General features: G+C 45.7%; 1 protein-coding gene across 6 annotated transcripts in view; it reads left to right on the top strand.

The window, feature by feature from the left end:
• The first annotated feature begins 2,099 nt into the window (after nt 1-2,099).
• Nucleotides 2,100-15,296, top strand: part of DACH1 (dachshund family transcription factor 1) — a 369,897-nt gene continuing 356,700 nt past the window's right edge. For all 6 annotated transcript variants that reach the window (XM_056328962.1, XM_056328961.1, XM_056328959.1 and 3 more), the window contains exon 1: nt 2,100-2,884. In XM_056328962.1, the coding sequence (XP_056184937.1) occupies nt 2,136-2,884 (749 nt within the window). In that variant the 5' untranslated portion in view covers nt 2,100-2,135. The remainder of the gene's footprint in view (nt 2,885-15,296) is intronic.

Raw genomic sequence — 15,296 nt, 5'->3', positions numbered from 1 at the left:
ACAACTGAAGAAGAAAGATGCAGTGCGTTTACATTTTTAAATTACAAGTTCTATGCAATGCTAGATCCCACCCGTGGAACTCAGGTTGTACAAGTTCTTCCAGATAAACGTTCTGCAAAGCACCTATAAACGGCTTGAAAAAGTGTTCTGCACAGTTGTGGGTACACCAGACTTCAAAACAACATGACCCTTTGTATTTTCTCGGTGCCATCAGCCTATTCTTAAGATTTTAGTGCAGGACAGCAAAAATTTTGCTAGCAAATGACATGTTTACTGGTATCGGAACACAAATTCTTGTAGCTTGAATTTAAAAGTACAATAAGCAAGTAGATCATATAAAAGTAGTTTGTATCTAATAATGTGGAAATTCCCCTGCATTGAATTACTACAGCTGGGATTATCTCCTCTGTAGATGTGTCATCCCATGAGTCATATCTCACATAATTGTATACATTTAAAAAGGGCGCACATACATGCATCGCAATTCACGAAGTACAAAACGTGTATTTTTAACACGGGAAGCACCACGTACACACCGAACCTTGTTTTTGCACGACCGCCCCCCCCCCCCCCCCCCCCCCCCCCCCCCGTCTGTAAAGGCTGCCCATTTCTTTAACCTTTTAAAAAAGCGAAGTGCCCTCGAGGGAAGCAGAAGCAAGCCCCGGGCTCTCCCGACCGACCCTAACACCCCACGCAGCCGAGCCGCTAAACACGCGTTAGAACTCCCTCCCCAACTTCGGCGGCGGGCAGGTAGCACGCGGCGCACGGGGCCCGGCCACGCCAGACGCGGCGCGTCCTGCCGCCCGCGCCACTGCGCATGCGTGGGCACACGCAGCAGCTGACTTTCCGCGCTACCTGCCCCGGGACGCCGCCGTGGGGGTTCTGCGCGACGCCGACACCTGTTGCGCGGCGGTGCCTGCGCGGGCCGGGCGGTCCCCACACTCCCCCTCCCCCCCCCCCCCCCAAGTTAGTTCGGGGCCGCCGCGGCCCCCCCCTCGATGCGGTTTCCCGACGGCGTGACCCGCGGCGCCCCGTCCCCCTCGATCCGTGGCCGCCGTCAGGAAGGTCTCCGCGAGCGCTGCCGCGTGGGGCTGCCCTTGCGCGCCCCGCGCAGCCGCCGCTGCCCGCGCAACAAAGGGGCCTCGGCGCTGTCCCCGGACCCCTCGGCAGCAGCTTCCACCCCGCCGGGAGGAGCGTCTGTGGTTCCGGGAGAACAACAGCGAGAGCAACAGACCCGTCCGGAGGTTTCTGCTTTTGTCCGCGGGCGCCCCGGCCCCGGCCCGGCCCCGGCAAGGTGCGCGGCCAGCGCCCGCCCCGCACCCCCGGTTCCCCGCTCCCGGCCGGCTTCGGGGGAGCGCTGGAGACGCTCGTGTTTCCTCACAAACTGTGTTGACAAGCGACTGCAGAAAAGGGCTGGGAAAATTACATCTCGTCTCTGGTGGGGTGAAATATGAAACATGTAATCTAACGGTTCCTGAAAGGAGGGGGGGCGGGGGGAGACTTCTCTCCCTCTCTCTGTTTTCCTGCTCCGGGTTCCTGGTTGGATAATTTGGGTTAATACTAGTGAGTGAGCCTTTTGCTGCTTCAAAGGGTATTTCAAGTTGCCGGAGCTCCTCCCCTCCGCACCGTGTGACAACAACAACTCGTCCAGCGAGCGGCGGCGGCAGCCAGCACTTCCCAGCTCATTTTCTCTCTGTCATTCCCCTCTCAATCTTTGATCAATGTACTTGCCAGAGAGAACCGAAGTCCTTCAAACCTCCTCCTTTTCACCTTCGTCTTTAACGTGGTGCTAGAGCAAGGACCACAAAAAGAAACTGCCCTCCCCCCTCCCCTCGGCCCCAGCCCCGCCGCCCGGAGCGGACTTCTCCTCCTCCTCCTCCTCCTCCGTCCCCACTTGCGGGACACTTTGTGCGTTCTCTCTCTCACTCTGCCCCCTGCTCTCTCGCTCGCCGCAGCACCTGATCCGGGGTTATCCCCCCCCTTCTTCTCCCCCCTCCTCCCTTCTCTCCTTTCCTCCTTTTTTATTTTTTTAATCTTCTTTTTTTTTTTTTTTTTTTTAAATTTTCCCCTTTCCCCTGCGTGTGTGTGTGGGAACTTTCCCCCCTCCCCCTGCCCCCTCCGCCGTATATGTGACCATGGCCGTACCGGCTGCTTTGATCCCTCCGACCCAGCTGGTCCCCCCTCAGCCTCCGGTCTCAACTTCTGCCGCCTGCACCACCACCACCACCACCTCCTCGTCGGCCACCTCCTCGTCGGCCACCTCCTCTCCGTCTCCGTCCATCGCTCCCCCGCCGGCCGCTTCGGGGACAAACCTATTCCGGCCGGAGCCCATCGCGGCGGCGGCGGCGGCGGCGGCAGCGGCGGCCACAGTCACCTCCACCACCAGCGGCGGCGGCGGTAACGGCAGCGGCGGCGGCGGCAGCCCCAGCCTGGGCACCGGCGGCGGCGGCGGCGGCAGCAGCGGCGGCGGCGGCAGCAGCAGCGGCGGCGGCACCTCCACTCCCAATGCCAGCGCGGCCAGCGCGGCCGGCAGCCTGCCCGGCAAGCCCGTGTACTCGACCCCGTCCCCGGTGGAGAACACCCCCCAGAATAACGAGTGCAAGATGGTGGATCTGAGGGGGGCCAAAGTGGCCTCCTTCACCGTGGAGGGCTGCGAGCTCATCTGCCTGCCCCAGGCGTTCGACCTCTTCCTGAAGCACTTGGTGGGGGGCTTGCACACGGTCTACACCAAGCTGAAGCGGCTGGAGATCACGCCCGTCGTCTGCAACGTGGAGCAGGTCCGCATCCTGAGGGGGCTGGGGGCCATCCAGCCCGGGGTCAACCGCTGCAAACTCATCTCCAGGAAGGATTTCGAGACCCTCTACAACGACTGCACCAACGCCAGGTAACCGCCGCAAGGCACACGCACACCCCGCGGGACACCCCCGCCGCCGCCGCCCCCGTCCCACCCCCGCGCGGTGCGGCCCGGGCGGACGCTGCGCCGCTTCCCGCTGCCACCGCGCGGGCCGGGGGGGGGGGGGGGGGGGGGGGGGGGGGCGGCCTGCAGCCGCGTGCGTTCGCCCCCTTTCTCTCCCTCGCTGTCCCGGCACCCAGCCGGCCTCCTCCGCAGCCGGCTGCGCCGCTCCTCGGCGGGACGGAGGGAGAGAGGGAGGAGAGAGGGTGCTTCTGCCCCCCCTCCCTCTGCGCCCTGCAAGTATCGCCCTGTCATTGCCCCCTTCCCTCCCCCCGGCCGAGGCGTGCCGGGGGCTCGGGACTGCCGCGGGGAGCGGAGGGCCGGCGGGGCCGCGGAGAGGGTGGCGGGGCCAAAAAGTGCTTTCTGACCGACCCCCCTCCTCAAGTTTATCCCTGGACGTGTCTTTGAAACGAGCGGCCCTGAGAAAAAGCTGCCCGAAGGGTGCACAGGAGTGGGCGGGGAGCGGTCCAGGCGGGGGTGGGGGGGGGCAGCGACACACAGGCACTCGGGTTTCGTGTGACTGGGATGGGGCGCCGGGCCGCCTGCCGGGCGGAGGGCCTGGCCGGGGTGGGTGGAAGCCACTTGGCCATCAGCTGCTGTCATATATCCGAAGGGGCACGTGCACTTTTTGTATAGGTCTATGAGGCAGTTGCCACATGGCGAACGGGGCGGGGGGGTGGGGTGGAGGGAGGGCGGGAAGACCGTGAGGAGGAGGTGGTGGCGGCGGCGGCTGCGGCCGCTTTGGGGTAGCGGGGAGGGGTGCCCGGCGGCCGGGCTGGCCTGCTCCCTCCGGGGCGGGGTGGGCGTGGGGGGGGGGGTCCCCGTGGAGCAGGTGCGAGCGGCTCCCGGCCCCCGCCAGCCGCGGAGAGGGCGACGGTGGCAGCGGGAGCGGGGATGGTATCTGGCCAAGGCTGAATCCGGTTACCGCGCTATTCTGCGCGGGCGCGGTGGCGGGGATGGCGCCGGGGGCGGGAGGGCAGCGCTCCGGGTACCGCCGCGCTGCCCTGCCGTGCATCCGCGGGTCGGGGGGTCAGCGGAGGAGAGGTGAGGCCCCAAACCTGGCACAGCCGGGGAGGGGTGTTTGGGGGGGGGCGGGGTGCGGAGGAGAAGGAGCGGGCAAAAGAGGAAATTCCTGCTGCGGTAGCAGCCGGCTTTGCAACCGAGGGCGAAAATGTGGGGCTGTTATCTCTCAATCTGTAGGTTACAGGGCTGAAGCTGCTTGATAAGGAGAAGGGATCGCATAACAGCCGTGACCCCGAGATCAGAGCGGTCGGAAGCGCCTCCAGTTCCCGGGGGCTCCCCCGGCCTGGGGCGGGGGGCTCCGGCTCTGCCGCGCTGGAGGGGCGGTGGGAGCACCACACGGAGCGAGGGCTCGCCGAGGAGGAGGGCGCGGGCAAAGTCCCGACGATACTTTCAGTGTACGCAAATAAACAGAGCGGGCTCCTTTCACTTTCCTGTTGTCAGATTTCAAGGTGCAGCAACCGCCAACACGTGGGCAGCTAACCCCGCGCGGGGCCGTGCCGTGCCCTGCCCTGGTGGCGGGGGCTGTGACATCCCCTCCGTCCCCCCTGCCCGAGGCGGCGGGGGGCAGATGGGGCTCGCCAGCCTAGAGCGGGGCGAAGCACGGCACTTACTCTGCGGTGGCTGTTGCTCGATGGATTGTTGAAGTTCCTGAATATTCAGGGTAGCAGGACAAAACAGCCTGGAATAACTTCCAGGCGCTGACATAACTGTAGCTGCTCGGGTAACTGCTGTTGTTTCATGTGGAATCAACATGAATATTAATAGCTGCTCTTAGACGATTGGGGTGTTGGTTGTTTTTTTTGGGTTTTTTTGTGGTTTGTTTTTTGTTTTGTTTGTTTTTTTTTTTTGCGTGGCATGTAACAACTGCACGAGTGCCAAGATTTGGTCCTTAAAATAAACTAATGGAAGTTTTCTTTTGCCACGGTCACTGTAATTTTAACACGTGAAATTAAAAAATACAGAAACTTTTTTTTTTTTTTTTTTGGGGCGGGGGGTATGGGGTCACTGGTTCCTGGACTTTGCAGGGATATAGAAGGGTTTGGCAGCCTGTTTGTAACATGGGTTGATCACGTAAACACCACCGAATCGGCCGGGTTTCAGCTGTTTCTGAGGTCTGCTGTGTTATCATCTGGCGTAGTAGAAATTACAGTTGTGGGTTCAGAAGTGGATAGGATTTGACCCTTAAAAAGTGTAATTGCAGTAGACTTATTTATACATCCATTAAGCAAATAACTTAATGGAAAGGATATACAATAGGTATGCAAAATGTATCATTACAGTATAGACAAATAAAGCAAAGTGGGTCAGTGAGTTTTGGTCAAAATGGATGATACCATCAGAAGATAAATCTGTATTTACTTTCTGGGTTTCCCCTCCAATACATTTCACTGTGATTCTCCTTTCCTTACAGATTAATTATTTTTAATTATTTCTGACGTTACAGTAATTACGCAGGATATTTTATTCTCCCCAGTTCAGTGATTTAAGTGACCTTTCCAGACTCTCAGTTACTGCATACTTTAGCCGGGTGATGTCTTTTGTATCTGGGTGGACACTTACTGTTGGGATAGAAGCTCTAAGAGCCAACTCCATCCTAGCGGCTAAATTGTTATACTCATCAGATTCAGAAAATTTGAACCAGCATCTTATCACCGTTATATTTGTCTCATAATCAGCTGATGCACTCGAATACACTAATCCCTTTTTGGAAAGCTTCATCAAGGTTAATACGTTATTTAATCAAAAAAGGCATCCAAATAAAGCCATTACTTTGTTGTTCTTTAAATGGATTGAATCGTTAGTTGCCAGTTGCTGTGGAAATAATTTGTAATAACTTATTTCGTGATGGAAAACTTTTAGAGGTGTTTCACTAAAATGATACATTTTAACTGTGATATTGCTATTTAAAAAATCAATAAAACAAAAATCAATAAAACACCAAGGGATTTTCTATTGAATGCTTAATGTGGAGGTCTGTAAAGTGAATTGGTTTTTGTGTTTATTTGTGATACTACTAATAATAACATGATACTAAAGGACCTTTTTCTAAATTAGGCTTCTGTATCAGTTCACTGGAAAAATAAGCTTCCGTTATGGAAGATGACTTTTCTTTTCTGGTCATACTGACCTTTGCTTTTATTTTCCTCATAAAAAGCACTGGTCGCCAAACAGAAATCCAGGAAATAGCAAACTGTGCATTTAGCTTACATTCCGATTAAACGGTTTGACATTAATGGGATGTTAGAAAGCCATGTGCCAAACAAACGGGGAGGATAAAGGCAAAACATGGAAAATATTTAAAGCTACTAGATGCCAGTCGAGTCAGTTTTCTTGAATGTGTGCGTGAAAGAGAGTACCGAACGGCGCACTGGATGTCACCTGCCTGGGATTAATGACCTGGAAGCTATTGATCACAGATTGTTTCTGGTCTCTTGTGTTTTGAGCACTTGTCGTGAAATGTTACCATGCTGGGTTCCTTCGTGGAGTTTTCCCATAGACTTAGGTTGGCTTTGGATCGTGTCCACCCGAGTAAAGACTAAAAGCGTGTGCCTTCTTCTGACCTCCCTCCTGTGGCCGGGATATGTTAATCTTTTCTGACATTTGAAGATGATTTTGAATGAGTTCGCTGACATTCATACTTAAAGCAGGGAATTATTTGCACTGTTTGGAAGCTATTTACAAATTTTGGAAAACAACCTAATTGATTTTTGAGTATAAAGGGGAAAGATGCTGAACATGAAACAATTCTCTTCAAAGCCTGTCTTACACGGCAGTTACTCAGTCTCTCTTTGCTAGCTTCTGCTTCTCTCAAATTATGTGGACCTAGCATGTGCTTGTTTACTGAATACTGCACGCTTGCATAGTTTTTCCCCGTTTGTATTAATTAAAGGAGTATCTCACCCAGATAGGTTAGTACAGATCATAGGTATTTTAAATGAACAGGTCAGCAAGTGCAGCTGGAAGGAATGTCAAATACGTAGTATCTGCAGTTTATATTGATGACCTTCCTTCTTGCCACAGATTACTAAAATATAATCAGCAGAAATATGGTAGGTTTTACAAGCAAAGACGACTTCTGGAAGGCCAGAGGATAAATTGTAGTAACTATAAAGGAGTGAAAGGTTTGGAGGTGGCTTCCTCAGACTTAAAAAAAACCTGAAAGACTCCAGCTGCTCACAATAACAGAACTTTAATATCCATCTTATGGTTATTTATTTATTGGTAGATATTACAAGTTAGAAGCTGAGATCTTTGGGCCATGCTTATTACAACAGAACAGAGAATTTATCCCTTTAATCTGATGCTTAGTCCCTGGCATCAGCCCAGTATCTGATACTTGAGGAAGGGAACACTTCTCCCCAGTGAGCGTTCGTTGCCTGTTGTGCAACGCTGCCGGTGCTGTTCCTCTGCAGGGATGTGAGGGGCTGCTAGTGGTGGGCAGAGGGACGTTTTTTTCCTTGATTACTTCATGTGATTTTCCTGAAGTGTTCCATTTGATTTACTCCTCCTTTATCTTATAGCTATGACTATTGGTAAAGTTTTATGGGTTTTGTTGTGCGTTTTTTCTTTTTTTTTTTTTTTTAAAAACGTTTCACCAGTAGCTGTAGTTTATATAAAACTGCACACTTTTGTTGTCAGTTTTGTATCAACTTACCAGAATGGACTGTGGGAAAGCACAGCGAATAGCTTTGTTATTTCCACAAACTATTACTATCTGTGTTCAAATGCTTGGTTCAGTCTTGGGCCTCCACTCTCTTTCTGCAGCTGGAGGCATGGTGCCTGAGGCTACTGGTCCTACCTGGGATGCTGGGAGCGCGCCCCACAGCGTGCCCCCTAGGGCTGGCACCTGGGGGGCTGCCGTTCCCACATGGGCATTTGTCTCCACTGCTTCTCAGCACAGCAAACCAAAATGCACTTAAAGTCATCTTATTTACTCTACTTGCCTGCTTAATGTTTTGGAATCTGGAGTGTGTTCGGAATGTTTGTTGGAAATGCTAGTTTTGTTTGACTGCCATTGAGTATTTCTTCTGTTTTCTCCTGTTACTAGATCGTTCCAGACGGCTGTTTTTGCCTATCTCTGCAATTCATCATCTAAAGTGAATTGCATACGAAACAGAGAATTGTCATACACTGGATTGAATTTCAGTATTTTTCTTTTGAACTATTATCGTAGATACATTAAATTATTACTGCAATCCCTGCTGGTCTGATACAGGTAAATCTCTTTCAGTGTTGCCAGTATTGCCTCTTCATGGAGGAGCTTTACAAGTTTAGCGGTAAAAATTAATTCCTGGCTGCAGGATAGCAGAGGGAGTAGTCAGAAACTACGGAGTTTTATCAAAATTGTATGAGCCAGCGAACCAAGAGTCTGAAACAACCACAATGCCTGTCTGTTTTTAAGCAACAGGACTGGATTTAGATCTTCTTTGTTCTTTTATAAGTTAAATATGTTTTGTTTAAAAAATAACGTTTGGGGCATCTGCTTTGCATTATGAGTTAATTCCATTCATTGTTTTAAACTAGTTATTAACCTTTTGCAAATTATATGCTGCACATGAACAGTAATTTTTTCAATACTCTTTAAATGTGCATACTGTAACAGCGCCATAATGTGGACTGACATAATATGAATTGACAGTAAATTTTTAGTTGCCTAAATAAGTATTTAAATGATAGAGCTGAAGAGTCATCTGCAAAAAGCTATTATGATCCAGAGAGTTAATTCATATATAGATAATTTCTCCAGCATGCATTAAGGAAGAATTTTTCTTTTCCATCATCATTTAAATTATTTTCAAAAATCCTGAAACATAAACAAAAAATCTTCATATTTAGTATCAAGGTATGTCTGTGACTTGATAAATTCCAGGTTGCTTTGAGTAACTTTACCCTTAACCCATTATGTTTTGCTTATTTCTATGATGCGGTGCTCAGCCAGGGGCATCTCCTAACAGGTCCTGATGTTTCATTTCATAAGCATTGCAGAATATTGAAATGTAATCTCTTAAATATGGAATTTTAGCTTTAACTGTGAATAACTGTGAACTGTTTAAAACTTCTTTTTTTTTTTTTTTTAAGGGAAGAAAAATAAAAAGGGTGGTAGTATCTTTTCCATAGCATAAAGTAGAAAAACGCTATCACTGAATTTTATAGGAGGAAGGATCAGCTTTTGACCATACAGTTACTTCCCAATTTGTAGTTCTTTACTCTAAATCAGTGATAGTGATGAGCTGGGAAACTACACTGGGGAAGGATAACTTTGTAAATACTGAGTACTTGCATTTTTCTGTGAATTTCCATAGGTCAGTTTTGGAGATGGGATATTGGACTGAAAGGACCCTGAGCGGCAGTTCACGATACATTCACCAAAATTCATGGAAGTGCTTGCATGAGTTGTGGTTGAGGAAATAGATTACAAAATATATTTCAGTTCACAGTGCTTTAGACAATGTTTTGTGATAATTACATTTAGAGTCAATATCCTCCTGTGGCAGGGGTATGAATATATACAATACAATTTGCAGAATTGTATCAAAAGATGTCATAAATTGCGTGTAGCCGAACAGTGTATTAGGAATAAAGAGAAACTTTCTAAACCAGTATAAACCTATTTTTTTAATATTCTTAATATTATGCTTTTGATGTAATAAAACAGTCTAAAGGTTTTGTCATGCACCCCTGAGAACGCTGGTATGGGTAACACCTGCGTAACTTTCTGTTCATTATTCTGTTTAAAGGTACCCTGTTGCCTCCAAAACTAATTTACTGTAGATATTTTCTTTGCATCCCATATATTTTGCAGCTTCCTCGTGAAGAAGAAAGTTATTTCAGTATGAAAAAAATAAATAATATTTTTGTTGCAAATACTAAACAGTGGGGTTTTATGTCCATTGGAAGGCTGACATTAGCTATAGTCCAGAAGCAGTGCAGCAGGTCAATTAAAATTTTCCAGTGCACCTCACCACAATAACTGGATGTTCTTTTTTCCATTAAAATAAGAGGGTGTTTTGATCTTGAAATTTTATTCATTCTTAGTATTTATAGAATTATTCTCCTGATTAGCCAAATGGCTAAATTCTGCCTAAATTCCTTTTGATCCAAAACAAGCTTGGGTTCAAGTAAAACTTTCAGGCTAGTTTTCTCATGCACATTATACTTTTGTGGGATACTAAAAATACTGGAAAAAAACCACCCAAACGTGTTAACTATTAAGACATGCCTTTTTTATGTTTAGTTTTCCCCTTAGATTGTATGACTAACTGAGAGGGCCATACATAGGTGTGCAGACAGCTTACCTGGCTAACAAAAGTAACAGAGCTACATACCAGAATTGGATGGGGCTGGGGAGGAAGGGGAAGAAAGGGAGTATGTGGGACTGCTGCAGACATTTTAGCATAGCTGACAGCTAAAATACATTTGTAACATTACGATGTCATGATTGAAGTTCATAACTCTGAATACCATTCATGTTAGAGCCCTTGTTAGCTATACTGTACTGAGAACAGGTAATGGGTATTTTGCATTTGGATCAAAAGCTGATGTTCAGGACATGTCTCAGAATATGCTTGTATTTACAAATTGTTGTATGATAGAAATTATTTTTAAATCTTACTTTTGGGAAACAGTTTGCTTTTTCATCTTACGCAAAACAATTGTAAGGGATCAAAAATAAAGTAGTTACATAAAGTAAACTATAAAGGGAACAGGTAATACATATATATATATTATTACTATTACATCTTTTGTAACTTTGATGTCATGTTTTCCTAATACTTACTAATTAATTATTTTTATTTTAATAAAGAGCTAGGTCATGATTTTATGTATGGGGCAGAAAAAAGCTGCTTTCAGGTTATAGGTACTGTATTTTTAAGAACTACAAGCAATGCATAACATTTTTATTGGTGATAAATCTAGTCAGGGCTTATTAATAGTTCGAGCATTCTTTAAAAAACATTACTGAAGCTATTATTTTTGAATGATACTTCTCAAAATGTAGTAAAAATATAAACTTAATATTTTAATTGGTTTTATATCATGTTTTAATGGATGCCAGCGTTATCTGTCTTCATGAAGCATATAATTTGTTTCCAGTCTCCTGGCCTGCTGTAAAAACCTTTCTTTGTTGAAGAAGGTCACCTGTAGGACTTTGCTATTTACATTAAAATAAAAATGCTGTGGTTTGAAACCATATGCTTAACTTTAAGAATGTGAATAGTCCTGTTGCTATCAATAGCCTACATACATCTTTAAACCAAGCATCTGCAAAATATTTTTGGAAGGGCTATAAAAGAATCAGTTGACATCTTTGGTAGGAAGCTGGCTTACTGTATACTTTTCTTGCATTAGTAGGGACAGTTTGAAGGCATTGAAAAAATGCTGCTGCTTTAGTGTCCTGTAAATTAACACTTGTTGCATAAAATAAGATTCATTATGCATTTTTAAATGTTTTTGTGAGTATTGTGTTCTTTCTTATTAATTAACTCTAGGAAATCAGGACAACGTCTTGGCAGGAATGAGTATGAGAATTTGGTATAACCTGTGGCTTTGTACCTCCTGCTGGGGATTTTTGTATTAATTTCTGTAGCAGAGAAGCAGCCTATCACTTTTTAAAGGAAATGGGCACTTCAAGATGTGTGCCATGGCTGTCACTTTTTACATTTTATTTCTGATACTCACTGATAGTTTGGTGGGAAGGAAGTGAAACCATTTTCCAATTGTTTTCTGTTTCCTCAAATTTCTGCTTACAAGCTAAAAAAAAAAAAAAAAGGAGGGGCAAGGAAAATGCCTCAGGTGGTATAAAGTGTATAATAAGGACTGATACAAATGAAAAAGCATATGTTCTCTTTTTTTTAAAAAAAAATTTTCTTAGCTTGTTAGAACAGTTCTTACTATGTAGATGATTTGCAGGACTTCATTATTTCTCCATGTCTGCATCTACCACTAAAGATTAATGTCACAATTCTGTTGCAAATGTTGTTGTATGTTGTTCTAATTCAGAGCAGGATCAGTTGGTTTGGTGGTTTTTTGTTTTGTTTGGGTTTTTGGGTGGTGTTTGTTGTTGTTTTTTTTTTTAAGCTGGTACTCATAGCTTTTGACAGGCCAGATTAAAAAAGAAATATGAACTGCTAATAAATTATTTTGTCTTACAATACTTGGTGTTGCAGATGGCTTATGATTCTAACAATTCCCTTCAAAATTTGCTGCTGAAATATCATGATAAAATAAGGATAGAAGTACTAAACAAAGCTCCTGCTACAGTAATTTATGGTTTAAAGTATAGCTATGTATAAAATAAATTTTTCATAAACTGTGAGGAAAATGTGTTAGAAATACTAACTGAACAGCATATAGCTGCTGCAGGAGCAGCCATGCAAATTGTGCAAGGAAGGAGTCAAAATGTTTCCTGGAGAGAGCACCGGTGAGGTTTTTAGTGGAGATGTTTGGGTACGGCCACAGCTGTTGGATTGGCTTGAGGCCGCCTCAAGGTGCAGCAGGTGGGATGTGCCTAAGAATTAATAAACTTTCAATAGATTTCGCTGTTCAGGGTGTGGAGGTTCCTGCAGGGACCAGTCTGCTTGTGGTCTGAGATGGGGCAGTCCTTGGTGCCTCTGGGTCTTTGGCTGGCATATGGACTTAGAGGCATGCATTAGAAGTTGTTTGTGTGGAGCTGGCCAATATACCCTTTACACAGGTTGAGGAAGCTTTGATAGCCCCAGAAGGAGTATGGTCCAGTACGGGTGGATTTGTGTTGCTCAGCTGAGCAACATCTCAGAGTCAGATTGTCATTCCTGCCTCACTGCAGTGAAAGTCAGGCTCTGGTACACAGTACATGGGACATGATGTTAAACACAGTGATTTCAGGTTGTTCCTGAAGAAGTGGAGCCTCCATGGCCTTTAGCTCTCTGCTGCTGAGCCTTCGCTGATGTGGGTCTGCAAAGTACAGATTTCATCTTTTCTGGTGACCCCCTTCTATGATTTTATCTCGTTGAGTCTTACTTTACGTGTTTTCTTACTTAAATTAGTATAATACAGTGATATCATGAGAGGTGATAAAATAATAGCTATGAAATGCATTGTGAAGCATACGTGTATTCACAGATATTCCACAGTATGATTATATGGGTAAAACACTTTGACATTAAAGGAGAAGGATGTCGTCAGTTACAACTGCTGGCATTGTTATGTGATAAGGTCATCTGCTTTTTTAATTGGTGTGCCAGCTGATGAAAGAAAAATACTTATTTTGTTAGAGGTGAAAAACGCAGGCATTTTCATCAGCTTAAATGAAAGAGCCAACTTGTCGTAAATACTGTTTTGTGAAATTGTGTTTCACCCCTGTAAGTGGTTTTCTGTGAGGAAGGTGTGCTGTAATCGGGATGGGTCTTATCTTTTTCGGCTCGACTAATTGTTGTGTTTCACAAATCCAGAACGCATGCAGATTTGAACTTGTAGCCAGGAAAAAGTGCTGCCATGCTTCAAATTGCCAAACGACCTCAAGGGACAGAAGCTTGACCTGGTTTTATGAAACCATAGAATTACATTTATACAAGTTACCCCATGGGAAAGGAATGAACTGATCCCAATTCATTTCTAAATACTGGGGCCTGATGGGTCACATTTGAATTCTCTCCTACACCTGTTTTTCTACTAAATTTTTCTGAGGACATTTTTAGAAACTTACTTTACATTAGGTATGGGTCATGTGCCTAATATTTAACAGTTCAATGTTCTAATTCTTTAAAATGTCTAATGATTTCTCAATATAATTAACCTGCAAAAAGTTTAAATTATAGAATTTGTTCGGTATGGGCTAAATCCTCAAACCATGAACTCTCCTCTGGGTTTAGTAACTTAGGCTTCGTTTTCCTGCATGTGAAATGCAAATATAGAGCAGGGAGTGACTATAGTCGGTGCATGTTATATGGGCTATAGAGAAGAGAGTGACTGCTGATGGGACGTTAGGCTGCTCACCTGGGACATGGGACATGGTGGATCAAGGTTCAAAAAGGGTTACCCAATGAAAGAGTTTACAAGAAGACACAGAGACTCCTTTCTTCCTTCTGCCAAAATGACCTTTCTTCTTCCCCCAGTAAGACTAAAAGTTTAGAATTTGGAAAATCTGGGTTCAGACCTCCTCTTGGAATCAAAGAAAGTAATGAGTAGGTGCTACCATGGCTTTCCTCTTTCAGTACTTTGCTTTGAGCTGAAAACCTAAAAACTCCATGGTGAGTGCTGACAACTCTGTGGTGAGGTGGTATGGTGTTTGATGTGTCCAGGTGTTTCTGCCAGTGTGGTGTGTAGGAGCATGCCAGCTAAGTTGAAGCAGTGGGCCCTAAGGACGGGGAAGGGTTCCTTAGTTCATTTGAATATCTGGAACTACGCTTATGGGGTTACATAAAATTAGAATAGCTTGCATTTTGATTTATTTAACAAACTGAGTGCTCTGTTCCGCTTAAGTTTGCCTCAGCAATTACTATCCCACAGAGGCTCTGCAAACCTTCCAGGCTTGGCTTCCACCTTCTCATGGAAACTGTTTCCTATTCTCAGGCAATCTTCCCATCCTTGAAAGACATTTCTAGTGCTGAAATTGGCATTCAGTGCCTGTGTAAGTCTACCTATTTCTAGTGGATGAGTGACAGATTTGGTTACTACTCATCTAGTGTATATCACTTTTCTCTTTATACACCATCTTAACGCTTTAGATGGCTAAACAGCTCAGCTGATGATCCCTGGCTGTAGACTGTTCTGCTCTTTAATATGGACGCGGTAGAATAGGCTTTTGTGTGAATTACTGCTCCCACTGTCACCTAGTCCTGAGTTTGTAGTCACATTTTTGGCTTGGGCAAAAAGGATTGGAAGGTGAGGAGTGGGAATAACAGAGTTATCACAATAAATAAGAAGTTATTTACACTGTTTGTTTGCTTTTCACACCAATGAATTTTTCCATACAGTTTGTAATAAGCCATTCTTGATTTTGCCAGTCTGGATAACCAAACTGTTCTCTGAGGCATCATCATAGCCCCATTATTCATAGCTTGTGCTTCCTTTGACTGGACAAGTGAAGGGTGAGTCTTCTAAATGGTGATTACTTATCACTATTATGTATTTATTATAAATGTGTACATAATGTCCCTTTCTAATTCACCTCAAATAAGTGGTCACAACGATCCCTAAGTTCTCTTTCTGTCTTTCCCTAAGTCAGCCTTATGCTTTTAGATTCAGTTTTTGTTGGTGCCATCAACAGTTTTGACTACTGTGTGATGCTGATATCCTGAGTGGGTAGAGGGGGGCATTTTTTCCAACACACAGAGAATGG

Source organism: Falco biarmicus, chromosome 2 (assembly GCF_023638135.1).
Source record: "Falco biarmicus isolate bFalBia1 chromosome 2, bFalBia1.pri, whole genome shotgun sequence".
In the NCBI taxonomy this organism is placed as follows: Eukaryota; Metazoa; Chordata; class Aves; order Falconiformes; family Falconidae; genus Falco; species Falco biarmicus.
The sequence above is the reverse complement of the archived record's forward strand: the minus strand, read 5'-3'. Positions and strand labels throughout refer to the sequence as shown.